The 14,875-nt window shown below is 41.5% G+C and overlaps 1 protein-coding gene across 2 annotated transcripts in view; it reads right to left on the bottom strand.

Annotated features, from left to right (window-relative positions):
- The window catches only part of UBE2K (ubiquitin conjugating enzyme E2 K), a 37,996-nt gene that overhangs the window by 22,887 nt on the left and 234 nt on the right, over positions 1-14,875 (bottom strand). Inside the window, exon 2 of one of the 2 annotated variants that reach the window (XM_048072850.2) lies at positions 1,854-2,001. The exons of the other annotated variant lie outside the window; for it this stretch is intronic. Within the exon in view, the coding sequence (XP_047928807.1) occupies positions 1,854-1,874 (21 nt within the window). The 5' untranslated portion in view covers positions 1,875-2,001. The remainder of the gene's footprint in view (positions 1-1,853; positions 2,002-14,875) is intronic. 2 annotated transcript variants of the gene reach the window in all.

The following is a 14,875-nucleotide window of genomic DNA, read 5'->3' as shown; positions in this document are numbered from 1 at the left end:
AGCTTGCCTACAAAATAAAAACACTGGATTTTGATACTGAAAAGTAGTTTCTGGAAAACATATGTTTTTTCAGAAGTGTGTAGCCAGAGCTATACATTCCATTGAATTTGCCTTCCAAATCCAGAGAGCAGCATTAATGAAATTCATACAGATCCTTCAGGCAGTAACTTTTTTTTTTTTGGACACTGTGAAGCAAAATTTCTTTTTAGAAAGAGACACTATGAAGTTTTTTATTTTTAGAGGTTTGTTCTTGAAGGTTTGTTCTGTATAATCCTATATACCATGCTCACTGAATACATCAGGGATTTCCTGAATTGAACGTTATTTTCTTCAAAGCCTTTGTACCATCTTCCCAGGCCCTTACACCATGAAGCTGATGGTTGCCATCAGCTGGTTCTTAGACCTGCCAGTGATGTGAGCTGTTACGGGTACAGAATTCACTGAGGAACAGCTAGGGCATTATCTCTAATGTATTTCCTTTCCATAAACATGCTAGAGATCCAGTCTCCCCCACCAAAAAAGTGTGCCTTTCAGACCACAGTTGCTCACAGTTATAAAAGATTATTTTTTAAAATCAACCTAAGTAACAGTTTCACCACGTAAAGGATACCAAATGCAAGTTCCAACAAGTTAATGCAACAATGATTTGAGAGCTTTTACATCCCTAGTGACACACATTTGCTTTTAAACTTGGGTGAAAACCCCTTAACCCACATGAAGGAGGAAGCACCTGCAATTGCATAGTTGAGGACAAGCAAAAGCACACTTCAAAAAACAAGAGAGTCAACCACAATACAAATCAAGAACGCATCATGCACCTCCAAAATTAAAAGGCAGTATTTACCAATGGGTGTTTTACTTGTTTAAACTTATATAGTTTTTTTTAATTTTAAATTACTTGTTTAAACTTATTTTTTTTTAAATTTTAAACTCAGCATCAGTTCTTGTGTCATCTTGCATGACCTTAGCTAAGACACCAGAGAAGTGAAGGATGCTATTAATAGAACTGATGAAACACAGTCCTTCATTTTTAAGTTTTCAGATTGGCTCTCTTTTCTGCTACTTTTCACAGAAATCGCCTGACCAGAGATCAACCAAAACAGTTTTCTTTCAAGGACCCTTTCCAAGCTTTGTCTCCATAATACTGAGCAGCAGATTGGCAAACTGCCCCCAGAAAGCCAGGCACTGCCACAGACTCTGAACCCCAAATCAACCGCAGGTAACCCATACCTCTTGCAAGCTTTCCAAGCTTCCCCCCCCTTTATTTTTTAACTCCATCACTATTTTAATTGGCAGGTCACTGCACAAACTCACAACTGCTAAAAGCTTCCTCAAAAACAGATTTAGGCAAAATTACAATCTATTAACACCCACCCGTTCCTGTGACAGCATTCTTTCCCAACTGAAACAAGTTTCGTTACCTCTAATATTTACTCCTCTCTTGTTATATTTATACCGATTTCCTTTTTCAGCCTTCATTTTGCTGTAAGCAAGCTGAAATTAATTTCTCCACAACAATTGTTTTCTTTCAATTCCTCCATTTTATGTCCCCTAGCACCTAACTAGCCCTGTGTAGAGGAATTCAGACGAAGTTTCAGAACCAGTGCCGTGCGCTCTTTGCTGCGCTCCCTGAAAACACATCACAGCCAGTACACCCTGGAAGCCCATTTGCCTCCTTCCATGGCAGCATGGCACAAGGCTCAGATCAAGCGTGCGAGTCCTAGTAAGCCTTCCTGAAACAGTTACCTCCTCTTCAGTGCCTGCACTGTGCCATCAGAGGTGCTGTCCCTACTTCCCAGGAAAGCACGTTGGTTTAGATAACCACTAGTTAGTTAACAGGTCACTAAAGCTACCTGCTCAGGTCCTGCAATCATTCTAACGTTCGCTGGTTTCTCCGGCTGTCAACTGCTAAGCTGTTGTCAGCTGCAACTGGTAAGCTCCAAGTTTACAGCAGGACTTCTTGTTCTTTGCAAGTAAACCCACAATTATGCATCTTGAGGACTGAAGCAAGAGCAAAAGGGGTGAATGTCAGTGACGCAGTCTACAGTCAACCCATGCTACTACTTAATTTTCTACTTAGTATTTTCACTTTTTTTCAGCGTTTTCTTTAAGACCCTGCACACTGACATAGCAGCTTGGCTACCCACCTTCATCTTCCATCCCAGTTAGCACCACACCAGCCGCTTTCCCACAACCAGCCCCTCTTGATTGAGGCACGTGGTAGAAGAGAGCAACCCAACGCTAACCCTGTCATCCATTCTTCCCAGTCGGTGAGCCTGGACCCCCCCCCCATGAGATGGTGAGCTTACTGTGATAGCTGTGGCTGCTCCCCGGTGCACAGCCTTGAAGAACAGCGGGCTGCATTACACCACCGCAGCGTACGGAGCAACATAGTTTGGGGATCGTGCTTAGGTTCTGCCTTGCCCTCCGTATAACCAATGTTTCTTTAGCTATGTAAACAGAAACGCAATTCTCTACTATTCCAGGAGACTTTTCAAGGTGCAACTCAGCTTGACCTTGCCAATTCTTGCTGTTTTGTACATCCCTCGAGTAATAACTAATATTAAACTGTACTGAAATGATTATTCAGCCAATTAAATCTGGAGTGTTTTCCTACAATATTTCCCCTTAATGAGGATCACATAGGATAAAATTACTTCATTTTAGCAGCTCTAACAGAATAAATCCCTGGCCTCCAGCACCATCATCAGAGCTGTCTCCAGAACACTACCACCAGCAGCATTCTGTTCAGTGCTCCAAAAACATGCCTCCGATACCACCACCACCTTAGCTGCTCAATTTATGAACCAACCTGTGATCACACAAGCTGGTTTTCCAGAAGCAATTCTCCTACCAAGACCTTATTGCTCTGCCATGCCAAGTCCAAAACCACCTCCTGTTGATTCAGTAGCAATTTGGTGACTAAATCCCTGGGCTAACAATTCCTGAAGTATCTGAGCCACGCCATCACTAGCAGCATTTATTTCCGTAGTCCAGAGCAGTTAAGTTCTGTAACAACCCAATTCCCACTAGTATTTCTTGCCAAGATGAAAATGCTCCATCCACACCAAAATCTTCTTCTAGGAACCTACAAGCCCAGTGCTGTACCAGCAGAACTTCCCTCCATCTCATTTGAAAGTGACTTTGATCTAGACTGACAACAAATAAGAAAAACAAGAGTTAAAGCAACGTATGCAATGCATGGTGCCATTTCCTCAATTTTTTTCCTTTATATTCCAGTCAGATCAGGAATAGCCTCTTCTTTTTTCCTCCTTCTTTAAATGCTTCCCCTGCTTCACGCTAGTGCTCTAGTTGAGAAGCTTCTCCTTTCAGACCACCCTAGCTGGTGAGACTTTCCGTATGCATTGTTATAGTCACGTTTACCCAATTCTATCCTGCCTGCGTGGCGATTAAACCCAAGGATGGAGTGAGGGAGAAAAGTCAGGGAAGATTCATGTAAACTTTTAGCCATTACAAAAGCGTTCTCTCTAAAAGGAAACTCAAAGGAATCAATCACTCCTGAGGAGTCATTCTGCAAATATCTCCCAAAGACTGGGCATTAAATCGCACTTATCATAGCGGCATTTGATTTCTAACACTTTGACATGTCTTTGCCTGCCTGCTCTTAAAAAAATGCAGAAGAATTACACTGTAGAGTCTTATTATCCGAATACCTTCCTTGTACAGGACACACAATCCATTCCAGCAGAAACCTTGAAGAGTAAATTCTGCCACGGGAAGACTTCTCAGTACTGTCTTCGCTAATCTATTCAACTGCTTTTGATGAGCAGCTCTGTACCTTCTAACATTCCTCTCGGCAGCGAAGAGCCCTGTTCTTTGTATTCACCAAGATCTACAGGCATTAACAAGGAGTCCCTCAGAGGGCTCTGCCATCTCCTCTCTTCTCCAATCTGCCTTTTTTCCATCCTTTACTTGTATGTTATTCGTGGCCAACTATCCTCTTCGTTAGTTGAACACTTCCACTCAAAAATCTGAAAGTTTCCTTCACAAAAGATTAAAAGCAAAAAAAAAAAAAGAGCCAAGACAAAACGGTAACATATCAGCAACACAGGAACACGTTAATGCAAGATGATAAAAACTGCACTGTTGTTCTGAACATTTCTTTCCCACATATAAAATATTATTTAACACACCACAAAAACAAGCAAACAATCACCCCCAAATATCTCCATGTCAGTCATAGCTACAAAATACAAGCTTAATAACAGAGGACAAAGGCATACAGCTAAGAAATTTTGTGTGGGGTTATACTAGAACCAACCAGCTCTACTTACTCTCACCATGACACTACCTTAACATTAGACCTTTGATTCCTGCATAAAGAGTTTGCTCTATACAAATGTAACAATTCAAATTCTCCACTAGGCATCATTATTAATGGTAAAAACTTCAAAAATGAAAACGAGTTCATTCTTATCCTGTTATCCACAAGTTTACAAGGCATCGGTAAAGTATTCAAATTAATTTTGTCATAGTTGCCAAGTTATTTCCTTACACTTTTTTTTTTTAAACAATAGCATTAGCTCTCTCAACTTAGAGCCCAGTGATTCAGCTGAGACTCTTCTCCCATATGCCAGATTTTTTGAATTGAAAATTCAAATGCTCACCTCTAAGGCTGCTAAGAAGTCAACTAATCAGCCTCCCTTTTCAACTCCCCGGCTTTCCTTCTTTGCAAACCAAGACTTTATCTTCTTTACCCTTTGCTCTCCCAGAGCAGCTCAGGGTAAGCACATCACATCCAGTTAGCTCACCCTTAGGCGAGAAACGGGAAAATAGCAGAAAGGCAGAATGCATCACCTTACTAGAAAGCAAACCAAAGTGCAAGGCACTACACTGCAGCAAAATGGTAAATCCTACTTCAGAAATGTTGAGCTTCATGCAAAAACATTTTTTTACCCGTAACCAACTCTAAAGAACTACCAAAGCAAGAAGCAACAGTTCAATACCTTGGAAGTATTTCTTCAGACTCACTCCAGCTTAAAAGCTGGAATGAAGTACATCTCCAGAGCCCTAAAACACCTGAAGCTTGTTATTGTTAAGAGAAGCAGAAGTGTCACATAATTGTGACAGTCATGGCTATGAGTTATCTGCACTGCACAATCAGTTGAGATCTGTAGATCATATTTGCATTCTCAGGAAGAGCTCCTGCTGACCTTAAAGGCATGGAGCAATGCTCATAGAATCGGGGCAAGGAAAAAGAAAGGAAGCAAGTCTGTCTAAAGCACAATAAAGAGCAATTTTCCTAGACAAGAAAATGTCAACAAAAAGAAATGCATTTTCTTACAAAACTCTGGTGTCTCGAAGTTCCTTCACATTTCACATTCTATCCCACCTCACTGTGTTTCACATGTGTTTTCTTGTTATGCATGTTTTAGAAAAATTAAGTTAGTTTTGTATACTAATAGCGAAGAATTCTGTCTATTCATCAATATACTAATATGTAACTCATACAAATATCTCTAAGGAGATACAAATATGAATACTGTGGAATATTTCTGTAGTATTGGCAATAGACTCATACTAAAGTTTTCATATTTATCACGGTTTCAAGTTAAATGCATCTCTAAAATTTTTCTTTAATGAAGCGTTTTAACAGGAGACTAAACCTGTATCAACTTTAAAATTGTGTTATTACCAGTATTTACATACAAGAACAGTACTTGGGGGATTTTTTTCTGTAAGGACACAAAACATCAGTATTAAACATCTTCATTTTGCAAGAGCTAGACCTAGCATAACACCAAATTTTAGCAAAACTTTAAGGTATCTAAATGCCATTCTTGATAATGTTCAGCTGTTAAAACATCACCCTACCAAAATCAGGACAGCGTCAACCAGCTGCCAAGGTCCTGCTGGAAACAGCATAAAGAAGGGGGTAAGATTTTGTGCAGGCGTTCGCACAACTGCACAGCAGTCACCTGGTTACAGCTATCTCATTAAGAAGGTTCCTTCGTTATAACCCAACCCCTTTATTTCATTCACCACGAACTGCAACGAGAAGGAGCATTAAAGCAGGAAGAGGAGACCAGGCTGCAAGAGGAACGTGACACCGCTTCTTGGCACTGCCTTAGGACAGCTTAAAAAGAATTCTGAAACTTCAGCTCTAGTGTCTGTCTAAACTATTTCTGACAAAATAGCTGTGTCAGTCACGGGCATGCAGAGGTGTAACTGACACAGCTATGCCAGCATAAGCTCCAGGAGCAGTTACACAACCATCGCTTGTCTCACTCTGGGGGATGGCACAGCTTCACCAGCTTAACCACACCACGCAAGCTGTGTATACAGCAGCATACTTGCACTCTTGTACTGGTGTGAGGACCCTCACACAGACATAGGCTATGTCTATGTTTAACTACGCATGATGTTTACAGTACCTCGAAGCATTAATCATGGCAGGAGTTGCAGCAGTGGAACCTGAACCTAATGTGAGTGCCCCTGAGATACTGACCACCAGTTCAGGAAAGCCTAAAGGAACAAGCCATTTTGTAGGAAGGCAAGATGCATGTCCTTCATTTTTCACGCACAGTTCTGGTTTTGATGCAAAACAACTGAAAAACCCTACAGTTAAAAGTATGCTTTAATAAACAGTTTGAATCACACTCTGAATTAGTCACTCTATAAACACACAACACCATTTGAGGCAGATTCTGCAGTCAGTTCTCTAAGTCTGCCCTGCTTAGGTTGCTAGTAATTCTACATACAAAGGAATCACAGGATTCAGCTCATTTTAAATCGATTATGCTAATGCACTCAGTCCCAGAGCCTGAAGACGTGGAAATAGCTCTGAACAGTTTTTCCATGCTAGCTTCCCATATGGACACCCTTATTCCAAAGTGAAAGGGCTTACTCAAATGCCATGAAGGCTCCAAGAGTTTCCAGAAAGGAAGCAAATATAACACAGCTACTGTGATTTCCACTTGTATACGCTACTTTATTTCATAATAGCCTCCACTACTTAAGTTTTTGCTGTATTGAGATGTGTTTAAAAGTACTTTCTCAGTTCATTTCCAGCTAAAAATAATACATTTGTATCTCTCGTTCTGGGTCTTGATTTGACTTGAACTACAATGCTTACCTAAGTAAAATCCATTTGTTTGTTTTCTCCCCATAAATCATTGCACAAACCCATTTCAGAATCTGAAGGCATGTTACCTTAAACCTCAATTTTCCAAAGCAACTAGAATTACACAATCATTAGTCATTTTTTTCCCTAATGAACTATTGGTCCTACTGGCTAGTAATGAAGAGAGATGATGAAATAACAGATAGAAATTAGTTTCCTATGTGTCTCGTGACAACAGACAGAAGTAGGCATGATAGTCCCTATCACCCTTCCAACAGAAGAACGATGTACAGTGTGAGCTCAGCCGTCTCAGACATGAGCATAGCCAAACTGGAGTTATGCAGCACGACTGACTGAGTTTTCTGGTGTCAGAAGTAGGACTGAATGAAGCTTCTTCTGTAGCCAAAGATATTCACATCTCTCTCCTGTGTGGACACTGATGACTAGAGGAACAATCCACAGGCTTAATACAATTCTGTTAAAACACGGTAACAGACACAGATCTAGTCCTCAAACAAGGTTACTTTTGCTGCTCACAGAGGTACTTTGTTTATTATCTGGATAACCACTTTTTGATATACTTCCGACAAGCAGATTGAGGTGCTCCCAATTCAAATGTTACAAGTATTAACACTCATAGTTCTTCATATGATATGGGTATCACATGAATATCATATGGATATCATATGAAGGGGAAAAGCTTAAGTTAGTAGTGCAAAGGTGGACTACGTCCCTAGAGAATACCATTTCTCTAAATTCAGTCTTTGTGATAAAAGAACTAAATTGCTTATTTTCTTCATCTAAATTGCAAGGTTTTACCTAGTCTGTCAGATACAGACGGCCTGTGTATTAACTATAAAGTTTAACCGAAAGCATTTTCTCAATTTAATACCATCGATAGTGTAATTGTAATAGTGTAATTCATTTTTACTAGTGTAAAAATGAAGCAGTGACAACAATCCTTGTTAGATCATGAAAACAAGCTAGAAACCACTTAACAGGTAAGTAACTTAAGAACTACACTGAGTATTGCACTAATTCAACAAGTTTAATGCAAGTGAAAGACTATTAGGCAACTCGAGATTGGACTGTAAACCGTTATTTTCTTGCAGTTTTGTAGTTATACAAACTTACTATGATAAAATATTAAATTTCTTTAAGTTTCAGACTGAGTAAAGTGAACTAACCTTCGAACTCGTACACTTCTTTCCTATTAAAGCCAAACGCCTGAAAACAAGCACAGAAGAATGAATGGGAGACTGGGAAGGTTAAAGGACGGGCTAGTTTCTGCTGTCCTTAGGCCCACACAGAGTTGTGCTCGGAAGGAACCATCTGGCAGCTGCAGCCTAACCCCTAATCCTAAACTGACTAACCCAGTCCTGTAACCAATGACCCGCTGTCTTTCCTCAGGTTTTTAAGAGATTAAAAGAGGCAACCAAATGAACCTGACTTCAATGGAAACCAAGTTTTTCCTGCTTTCCATTAACTCCCAGTATCTTTGGGATTCTGCCAACCAATATAGACCGTTCACTAGAAACCTGGACTCAGCTGGATACATATTAACAAGAAAAATGCCATTAACTGAACACAGGAACAAGCAGTAGATCTTGCCTTCCCTGCACAAATATTCCCATTACCAATGCTTGGCCAACTCACTGGTCTGGTCAAATGATCACTAGTATGCATTAAGTATTCTGAATCATAAATTTACATAGTGTTTTTCATAATGCTAGCATTAATTAGTAACTACATCATACTTATTTTAAAAGCACAGGTATAAAAATATATGTAAACCAATAGTTCAGAAAGATCACCTTAGAAGTGAGAATAGTAAGCACTTTCCTTAAAACACCCTAGTAAATGCATTTTGTTTTCAGCAAACTACTCCTTAGCTACCAAGAACAGGTGACTTATGGACCGGCTCCTTCAGAGGCAGAGATGCACAGATCCGTTCCGAGTTACTTTGTCTAAAGGACATGGTTTACTGAGACGACTTGACAGGTCAGTCTGATGGTCGGACTTGATCTTGCAGGTCCTTTCCAAACTAGATGATTCTACGATTTTCTAGTACAAACTGGAAGACCTAACCAAACACACCACAGCGGAATAAGAAAACCAAAAGGTGCACAGTAATGGCATTTCAGTATCCTTTTAGGTAACCTCTGATTATAAGAAACAGCTCTAAATCTTGTCTTGCCTATGATCACAGGCAGAGTTTGAAATACAGAGTAGACAGTTCCTTCCAGCAACGTACAAAGGACACCACAACAGCTATTTTAAAGTTAAGATCCTCACATTTCAGAGAAACGCAGCTTAAAGAGGCATTATGAATCTCATATCCCTTCCGCCTTCATGATTCCAACCCAAGACTCATTCAACCCAAAAACCATGACAGCTTTGCATCCACCAGAAAAAAAAACAACTTCTAACTTGAAGACAAAGAAGATTCATTATTGCCTTACAATAGTGGAAGCTTCTGTAGACAAAAACTCTACTTAAGAGTTCTTCAGTTTGTTTACAGGGAAAATGTTTTGCCAGGTGTGGTGACACAGTTGTAGCCTCCGTGTTACTTTCTTCCACAAACAGGAAAAAAACCACCAATAATTAAAGAAGACTGTATACATCATACTAGCGACATAGAAGCATGTAGGAAGAGGTATTTGGAGGGTATCTAGTCCCACGCCTCCTGCTCAAAGTGGGTCCAACAAGAGCAGCATGAGATAGAGAATTTGACTACTTGAGTTTTGAGTATCTCCAAGGATAGAGATTTCACAGCCTCTCTGGCCAGTCTGGTTCAATGTTTGGCTACTGTCATGGTAATTTTTTTTCAGTGTCCAGTCAGAATTCATCATGCTCCAGCTTTTTTTGTCTGTTGCTTCTCATCCTGTCCCTGTGCACTCCTGAAATTAGTCTGATTCTTCTCCAGAGGCAGGTACTTGTGGAGGGCAGGAAGACATCCTTTTAACCACTTCTCTCAAACTCTCCTCACGTGTTCCAGCCCTCTAATCCTCCTTATGGTGTTCTGCTGGGTGCACTCCAATAAATCAATGTCTTTCCTATACAGGAAAACCTGGAATTGGACACAGTACTCCACATATAGTCTCAGAAATACAGGTTAAAAGCAAGGAACCACCTCCCTCAACCCTCTCACTAACACAACCCAGTATGCAGTTGGCCTTCTTTGCCGTAAGGGCACAGCTGAAACGTGTTCAACTTGATGCCCACTAGGGCACAGAGGTCTTTTTTCTGCTAACCTGCTTTGCCTCATCAGTCCCCAGTCTGTACCTACTGATGCATGGTGCCATCTCCTCCCAGATGCGGGGCTTGGTACTTAACTGTTTGACTCCACATGGTTCAGCTCATGGGTTCCTGTGCACAGCAGACCGTGCTCCAGTGCGTTGATGCCTCCCTCCTGCCCTATTTGGTAACACACAAGTTTTCTGAGATGCTGAACAGACGTTGGTACCAACACACTGACTTTGGTTTAAAAGTTCTCATTTTTAAACATTTTTTAAATTAACTAGGCCTGCTCTAGCTCTACTCACAGACAGACCAGCTGCGTTCACTAAACCTCGACTGACCTCCACAGACCATTCTTATGAATCAAAGCTTAGACACGTAGATGAGCAGAAAATTGACATTGTTTAAACATTGTTGTTGATTCAAAGCCATAACAGAAGGCATTTCATTCCTTTATATCTGCGTTGGTTCTACATAACAAATAGGAAGGGAAAAAAATCCACTCTTTCCACCAGGCCTTTCTAATGACACCGAAGCACACTTACTAGTAAAAAGCACATTTACTAGTGAAAGCCTCCATTTTAGTGAAGTCGCTTTCTAGCGCCTAAAACTGCTTATATACGAACAAAGTAATGAAGTTTTTTCAAGCCCCAGCTCATGGCTTTTCCAAATAGCAAGAAAGTTTCACCGATGCCATTTAGCACCTCATGATTTGACAGGATCACCAGCTAAGAGCAAACACCAGAGCTACTCGCTAGAGCTCTCCCTCCAGGCCGAGGAAGGGGCACGGCCTGGCATGCTATTGCTACCTTTCCCTTCTCCCTCTCTCCTGTAGGGCACAAACAGGTAGCAGACTCCAGAACAGACACTGCATCCCCAAGAAGGAAGTGGGTCACTAAATTTTTGCCATCGAGCCACTGTTCCCACGTGAAAGCTCTTTTGGATTCCAGTTAGTTACAAATTTTAACTGCTCCTTCACGTATCTGCTCGTGCAGATATTCATATTCCGTAACTGCTGTTGAGTTTAATTTATTCTCAGCCCTATCTGGGCTTACCTCCCATACAGATAAGCTCCTGCCTTCTGATACACACGAGAGGAACATTTTGTGGTAGAGACACCAACAACTCTCTCCTTGCTAGAAGGAAGCTGTGTTTACCAGCGTGCTACCTTCGGTACCAGAGTAGTGGTTTTGTTACCTAGAGTAGCCTTTGACTTACAGGTGACCAGAGAACTCCTTACATTTCTACACGAAAAATAAGTTTGAACCCTTCATTGTTAGCATAACACCATTCCTTTAAAGCGCTGCACGTGATGCTTATTAAAATATGAAAAAAATTCACATTAACATGCCCGATGAACTACTACCACTTCTCAGCGTCAGTCTTTAAATGACCACAAGATTTTTCAGTGTTTCTAGTAATTAAGTGCCAGGTTCTTCCTCTCTTAAGACAGCTGCTTATAAACTGAAAGAAGGTAAGAGTTTGGCTACCCACTGCAGCATTCCAGTAACTTTATTCTGAAATAATAATGACCTCCACCAAAGCCATCATCTGCTTATCAAAAAGGAAGATGAAAAAAAACTGGGCTACTCTCCCTCCAGCAATTTTTGGTTTCTCCATCATGCTGCAGCCTCATACTTTTATGTTTTGCTACTTTAGTTTCATTTAGCCTAACCCATGAAACCAACGAGATAAATTAATGAAATGTCAGAACAAGAAAAGAGAAAGTTGAGCAACTGATGCCTTGCCTAGGCCAGGATTTGAAGTATTGCGTGAATTAACGTACTGCTTACTTATTTTAAGTTTTAATATAAGCGTAGTACAGTAAATTATCACATTTAACTTGTCAAGTTACTACCTAGACTAACAGCTTCATCTTTGTTAAAAATTCAGCACCTCACCTACCTTAGAATTTTAAAACTTTTTCTACACGCAAAAGGGTATGGAGCACTCCTGACAAAGAAATTGTTAGCTTTACCTACTTAATTCAAATATTTGAAAAGATGCAAAGCTACGAGGATCTCTGCTAAATGCACAATATCCCATTCCTTAACTTAAGGCCTGAGAACTTATAATAAAATTAGAAAAAAAAACAAAGCAAGCAGAAAAAAATGCTTCTGCTGCTCTAGTGTGTAAAGATGTTAAATGCTGTCACCCCTCCCCAAAATTTCCCTTCTCTTACCTGTACACCAGACTAAGACAAGTCTAAAAATTGTTTTAATGATTTCCCAGAAATACCATTTATATCACAAAAACAGCGAGCACTAAGTGTATTTATTCATATAAATAACACACTTTATCTACAGCAAGGATAAACACGCTTTTCAGAACTCCTTCTGCACCGATATTTAGAAGTGAAATTTGGTGCTCCCAATACACACTTCAATTGCAGAAGAAATAATTACCATCCAACTTCTCCTTTTTAAAGATTTCTGGTTCTACCACCCTATTTCAGTCCCCAGATGAGTGTTGGAAGACAGAGAGCAAACTCCCTCTGTATTCTTTCCAAGTGTGCCCACCCCCTCCCCTGGGCATTTGTGCTCTTACTGCATCTGCAAAGAAACAGAGGGGCTGCTCTTCATGTTCAGGTGTAGCTCAAAGCATCAAATCAAGAATAATTTGAGAGTAGATAATGTGAGCCACTTTGCCTTCATAGAGAAGCTTAAACTTCTAAGTAACGAATTTAGCACCACCATTTGTGATTTTTTTTTAAAGGAGCAAGGTTTAAGACTCCTCTTAATACACAAATTATGCAGAAGAAAACATTTTCCTCTTTGATTTGTATACTTAGTTATATCTCCCTATTCATTATCTCATTCCAGGTATTTTCATGCTTAGTGGTACTACTGACACCACAGTTTGATTGTCTTTGAACGTACAAACATTCACAATAAAATTCTGTTGTCTAAACTTTTAAGCATCGATGAATGCCCAAATTCCATATTCAAGATACAGGCAGTATATATCCTGTAATCAGCAATTCTATATATCCACTACTATACCAACATAACACTCATATGCAGCTTGCTAGTGGCAGGGAAATACCAAACTCTCATGTTTTAATTTTAAAACTTCGTAATTTATTTCATAACTTATTATTGGGGTCTTATTTGTGGGAAGTTTTGCTCAGTTTAAATAATACTATGAAATGGTCTTTATTTCCAGCCTTCTATGCTGAGTTCGTCACTGCATAGACTGAAACAGGAATAGAGAAAAAACGTGCTTCACTGGATCCAACCTCTCGAGTAAGAAAATTTGGCATGGATTCCCCTTCCCCCCCTGAACTGGAGAACGTTTTTTTTGTTTGTTTTCCCTGCATCAAGCAAAGGGAAGGCATCTTAAAGCTGTTGTACAGCACTTTCAAATAAAGTCTTCTTTGTTCCCACAATATGAGCTGTTATATGTGGTACCAGGTCTAGTCTTTGTAGCTTTGGTATGAAGATACCCACCTAGAAATTTCTCTTAGCTTACAGGCAATCCTGTAGTCAGTGTGCAAGAACTTGGTGACAACAGCCTGGGCTCTAAAGGCAGCTGTAAAACAAGGCCCTTACGTTTTTCTAGGGGCTAGTTCAAGCTGCATAGCAACAATACTGTTAGCACTCTAGATTTTAAAGCACATCACCTACTGCTACCCTAAACGCTATTTCCTTAAACCATCACTATCTTCAGAAACATATCCTCTCAGCTTGTGCTCTGTGAATGTGTCCAGATTTCTAAAACACCAGCAGCAGGAGTTACAGGCTCACATTAACATTTCACAAGCATCTAACCTGCAACATCATCCCAAGTAGGACGACAATGACGACACAACTATTAAATCCTATCTGGCTGACGTCCACCAACTCAGCCCCAGACACAGCAGAAGCTGTACTGATGCAACACTGCTAGAGCTGCCGTGTATGGCCCCAAACAGCTCCAAAACTTCTCTGATGCCCCCTGAAAGCAGCCAGCTTGTCTTACCGACCACCGCACGCCCCTCAGGTACACACCATTCCAGAAACATTCTGCTGAGCAAGACAGGAAGGCTAGGTAGCAAGACAGAAACGAGTGAGGTTTTAAAATCCATCCACCTGAAGGTGAGAACCTACACTGGGGTAATGGAAGTTCTGCATTGAAGCACCCTACGTAAAGGGGGATTTACCTGCAAGAAACGCAAAAGGATAATGTAAAAGACACGCTGCCCGGCCTCAGCCCTGCGGGGCGAGCTGGAGGGAGCTGTGAGGTGTTACCTCCCCCTGCCCCAGCCCCAGCACCCCCCGGCCCACCCCGAGCCGCCTCTCCCCGGCGGGCAGGGCCTCGGCTGCGGGGGCGAGGGCCGGGGGCGGCGGGGCAGGCCCAGCAGCGGCCGCCCCTCTCCGGGGGCTTTCCCCACACCTTCCCGTTCCCCCCCCCTCCGCCCCCGGGAGGAAGGGCCCGGCGGGTGCCGTCTCCCCGGGCCTCGCCCTTCCCCTCCCCGGGGCCGCGGGCCGGGCCCACCCCCGGCGGCGGGGAGGAGGAGGTGGGGCCGGGGGGGACCGGCGGGGCCGCCGCCGCCGCCGCCGCCTCCCCCCC

This window comes from Anser cygnoides, chromosome 4 (genome assembly GCF_040182565.1).
Source record: "Anser cygnoides isolate HZ-2024a breed goose chromosome 4, Taihu_goose_T2T_genome, whole genome shotgun sequence".
In the NCBI taxonomy this organism is placed as follows: domain Eukaryota; kingdom Metazoa; phylum Chordata; class Aves; order Anseriformes; family Anatidae; genus Anser; species Anser cygnoides.
Note: the sequence above shows the minus strand (reverse complement) of the source record. Positions and strands in the feature narration are given on the sequence as shown.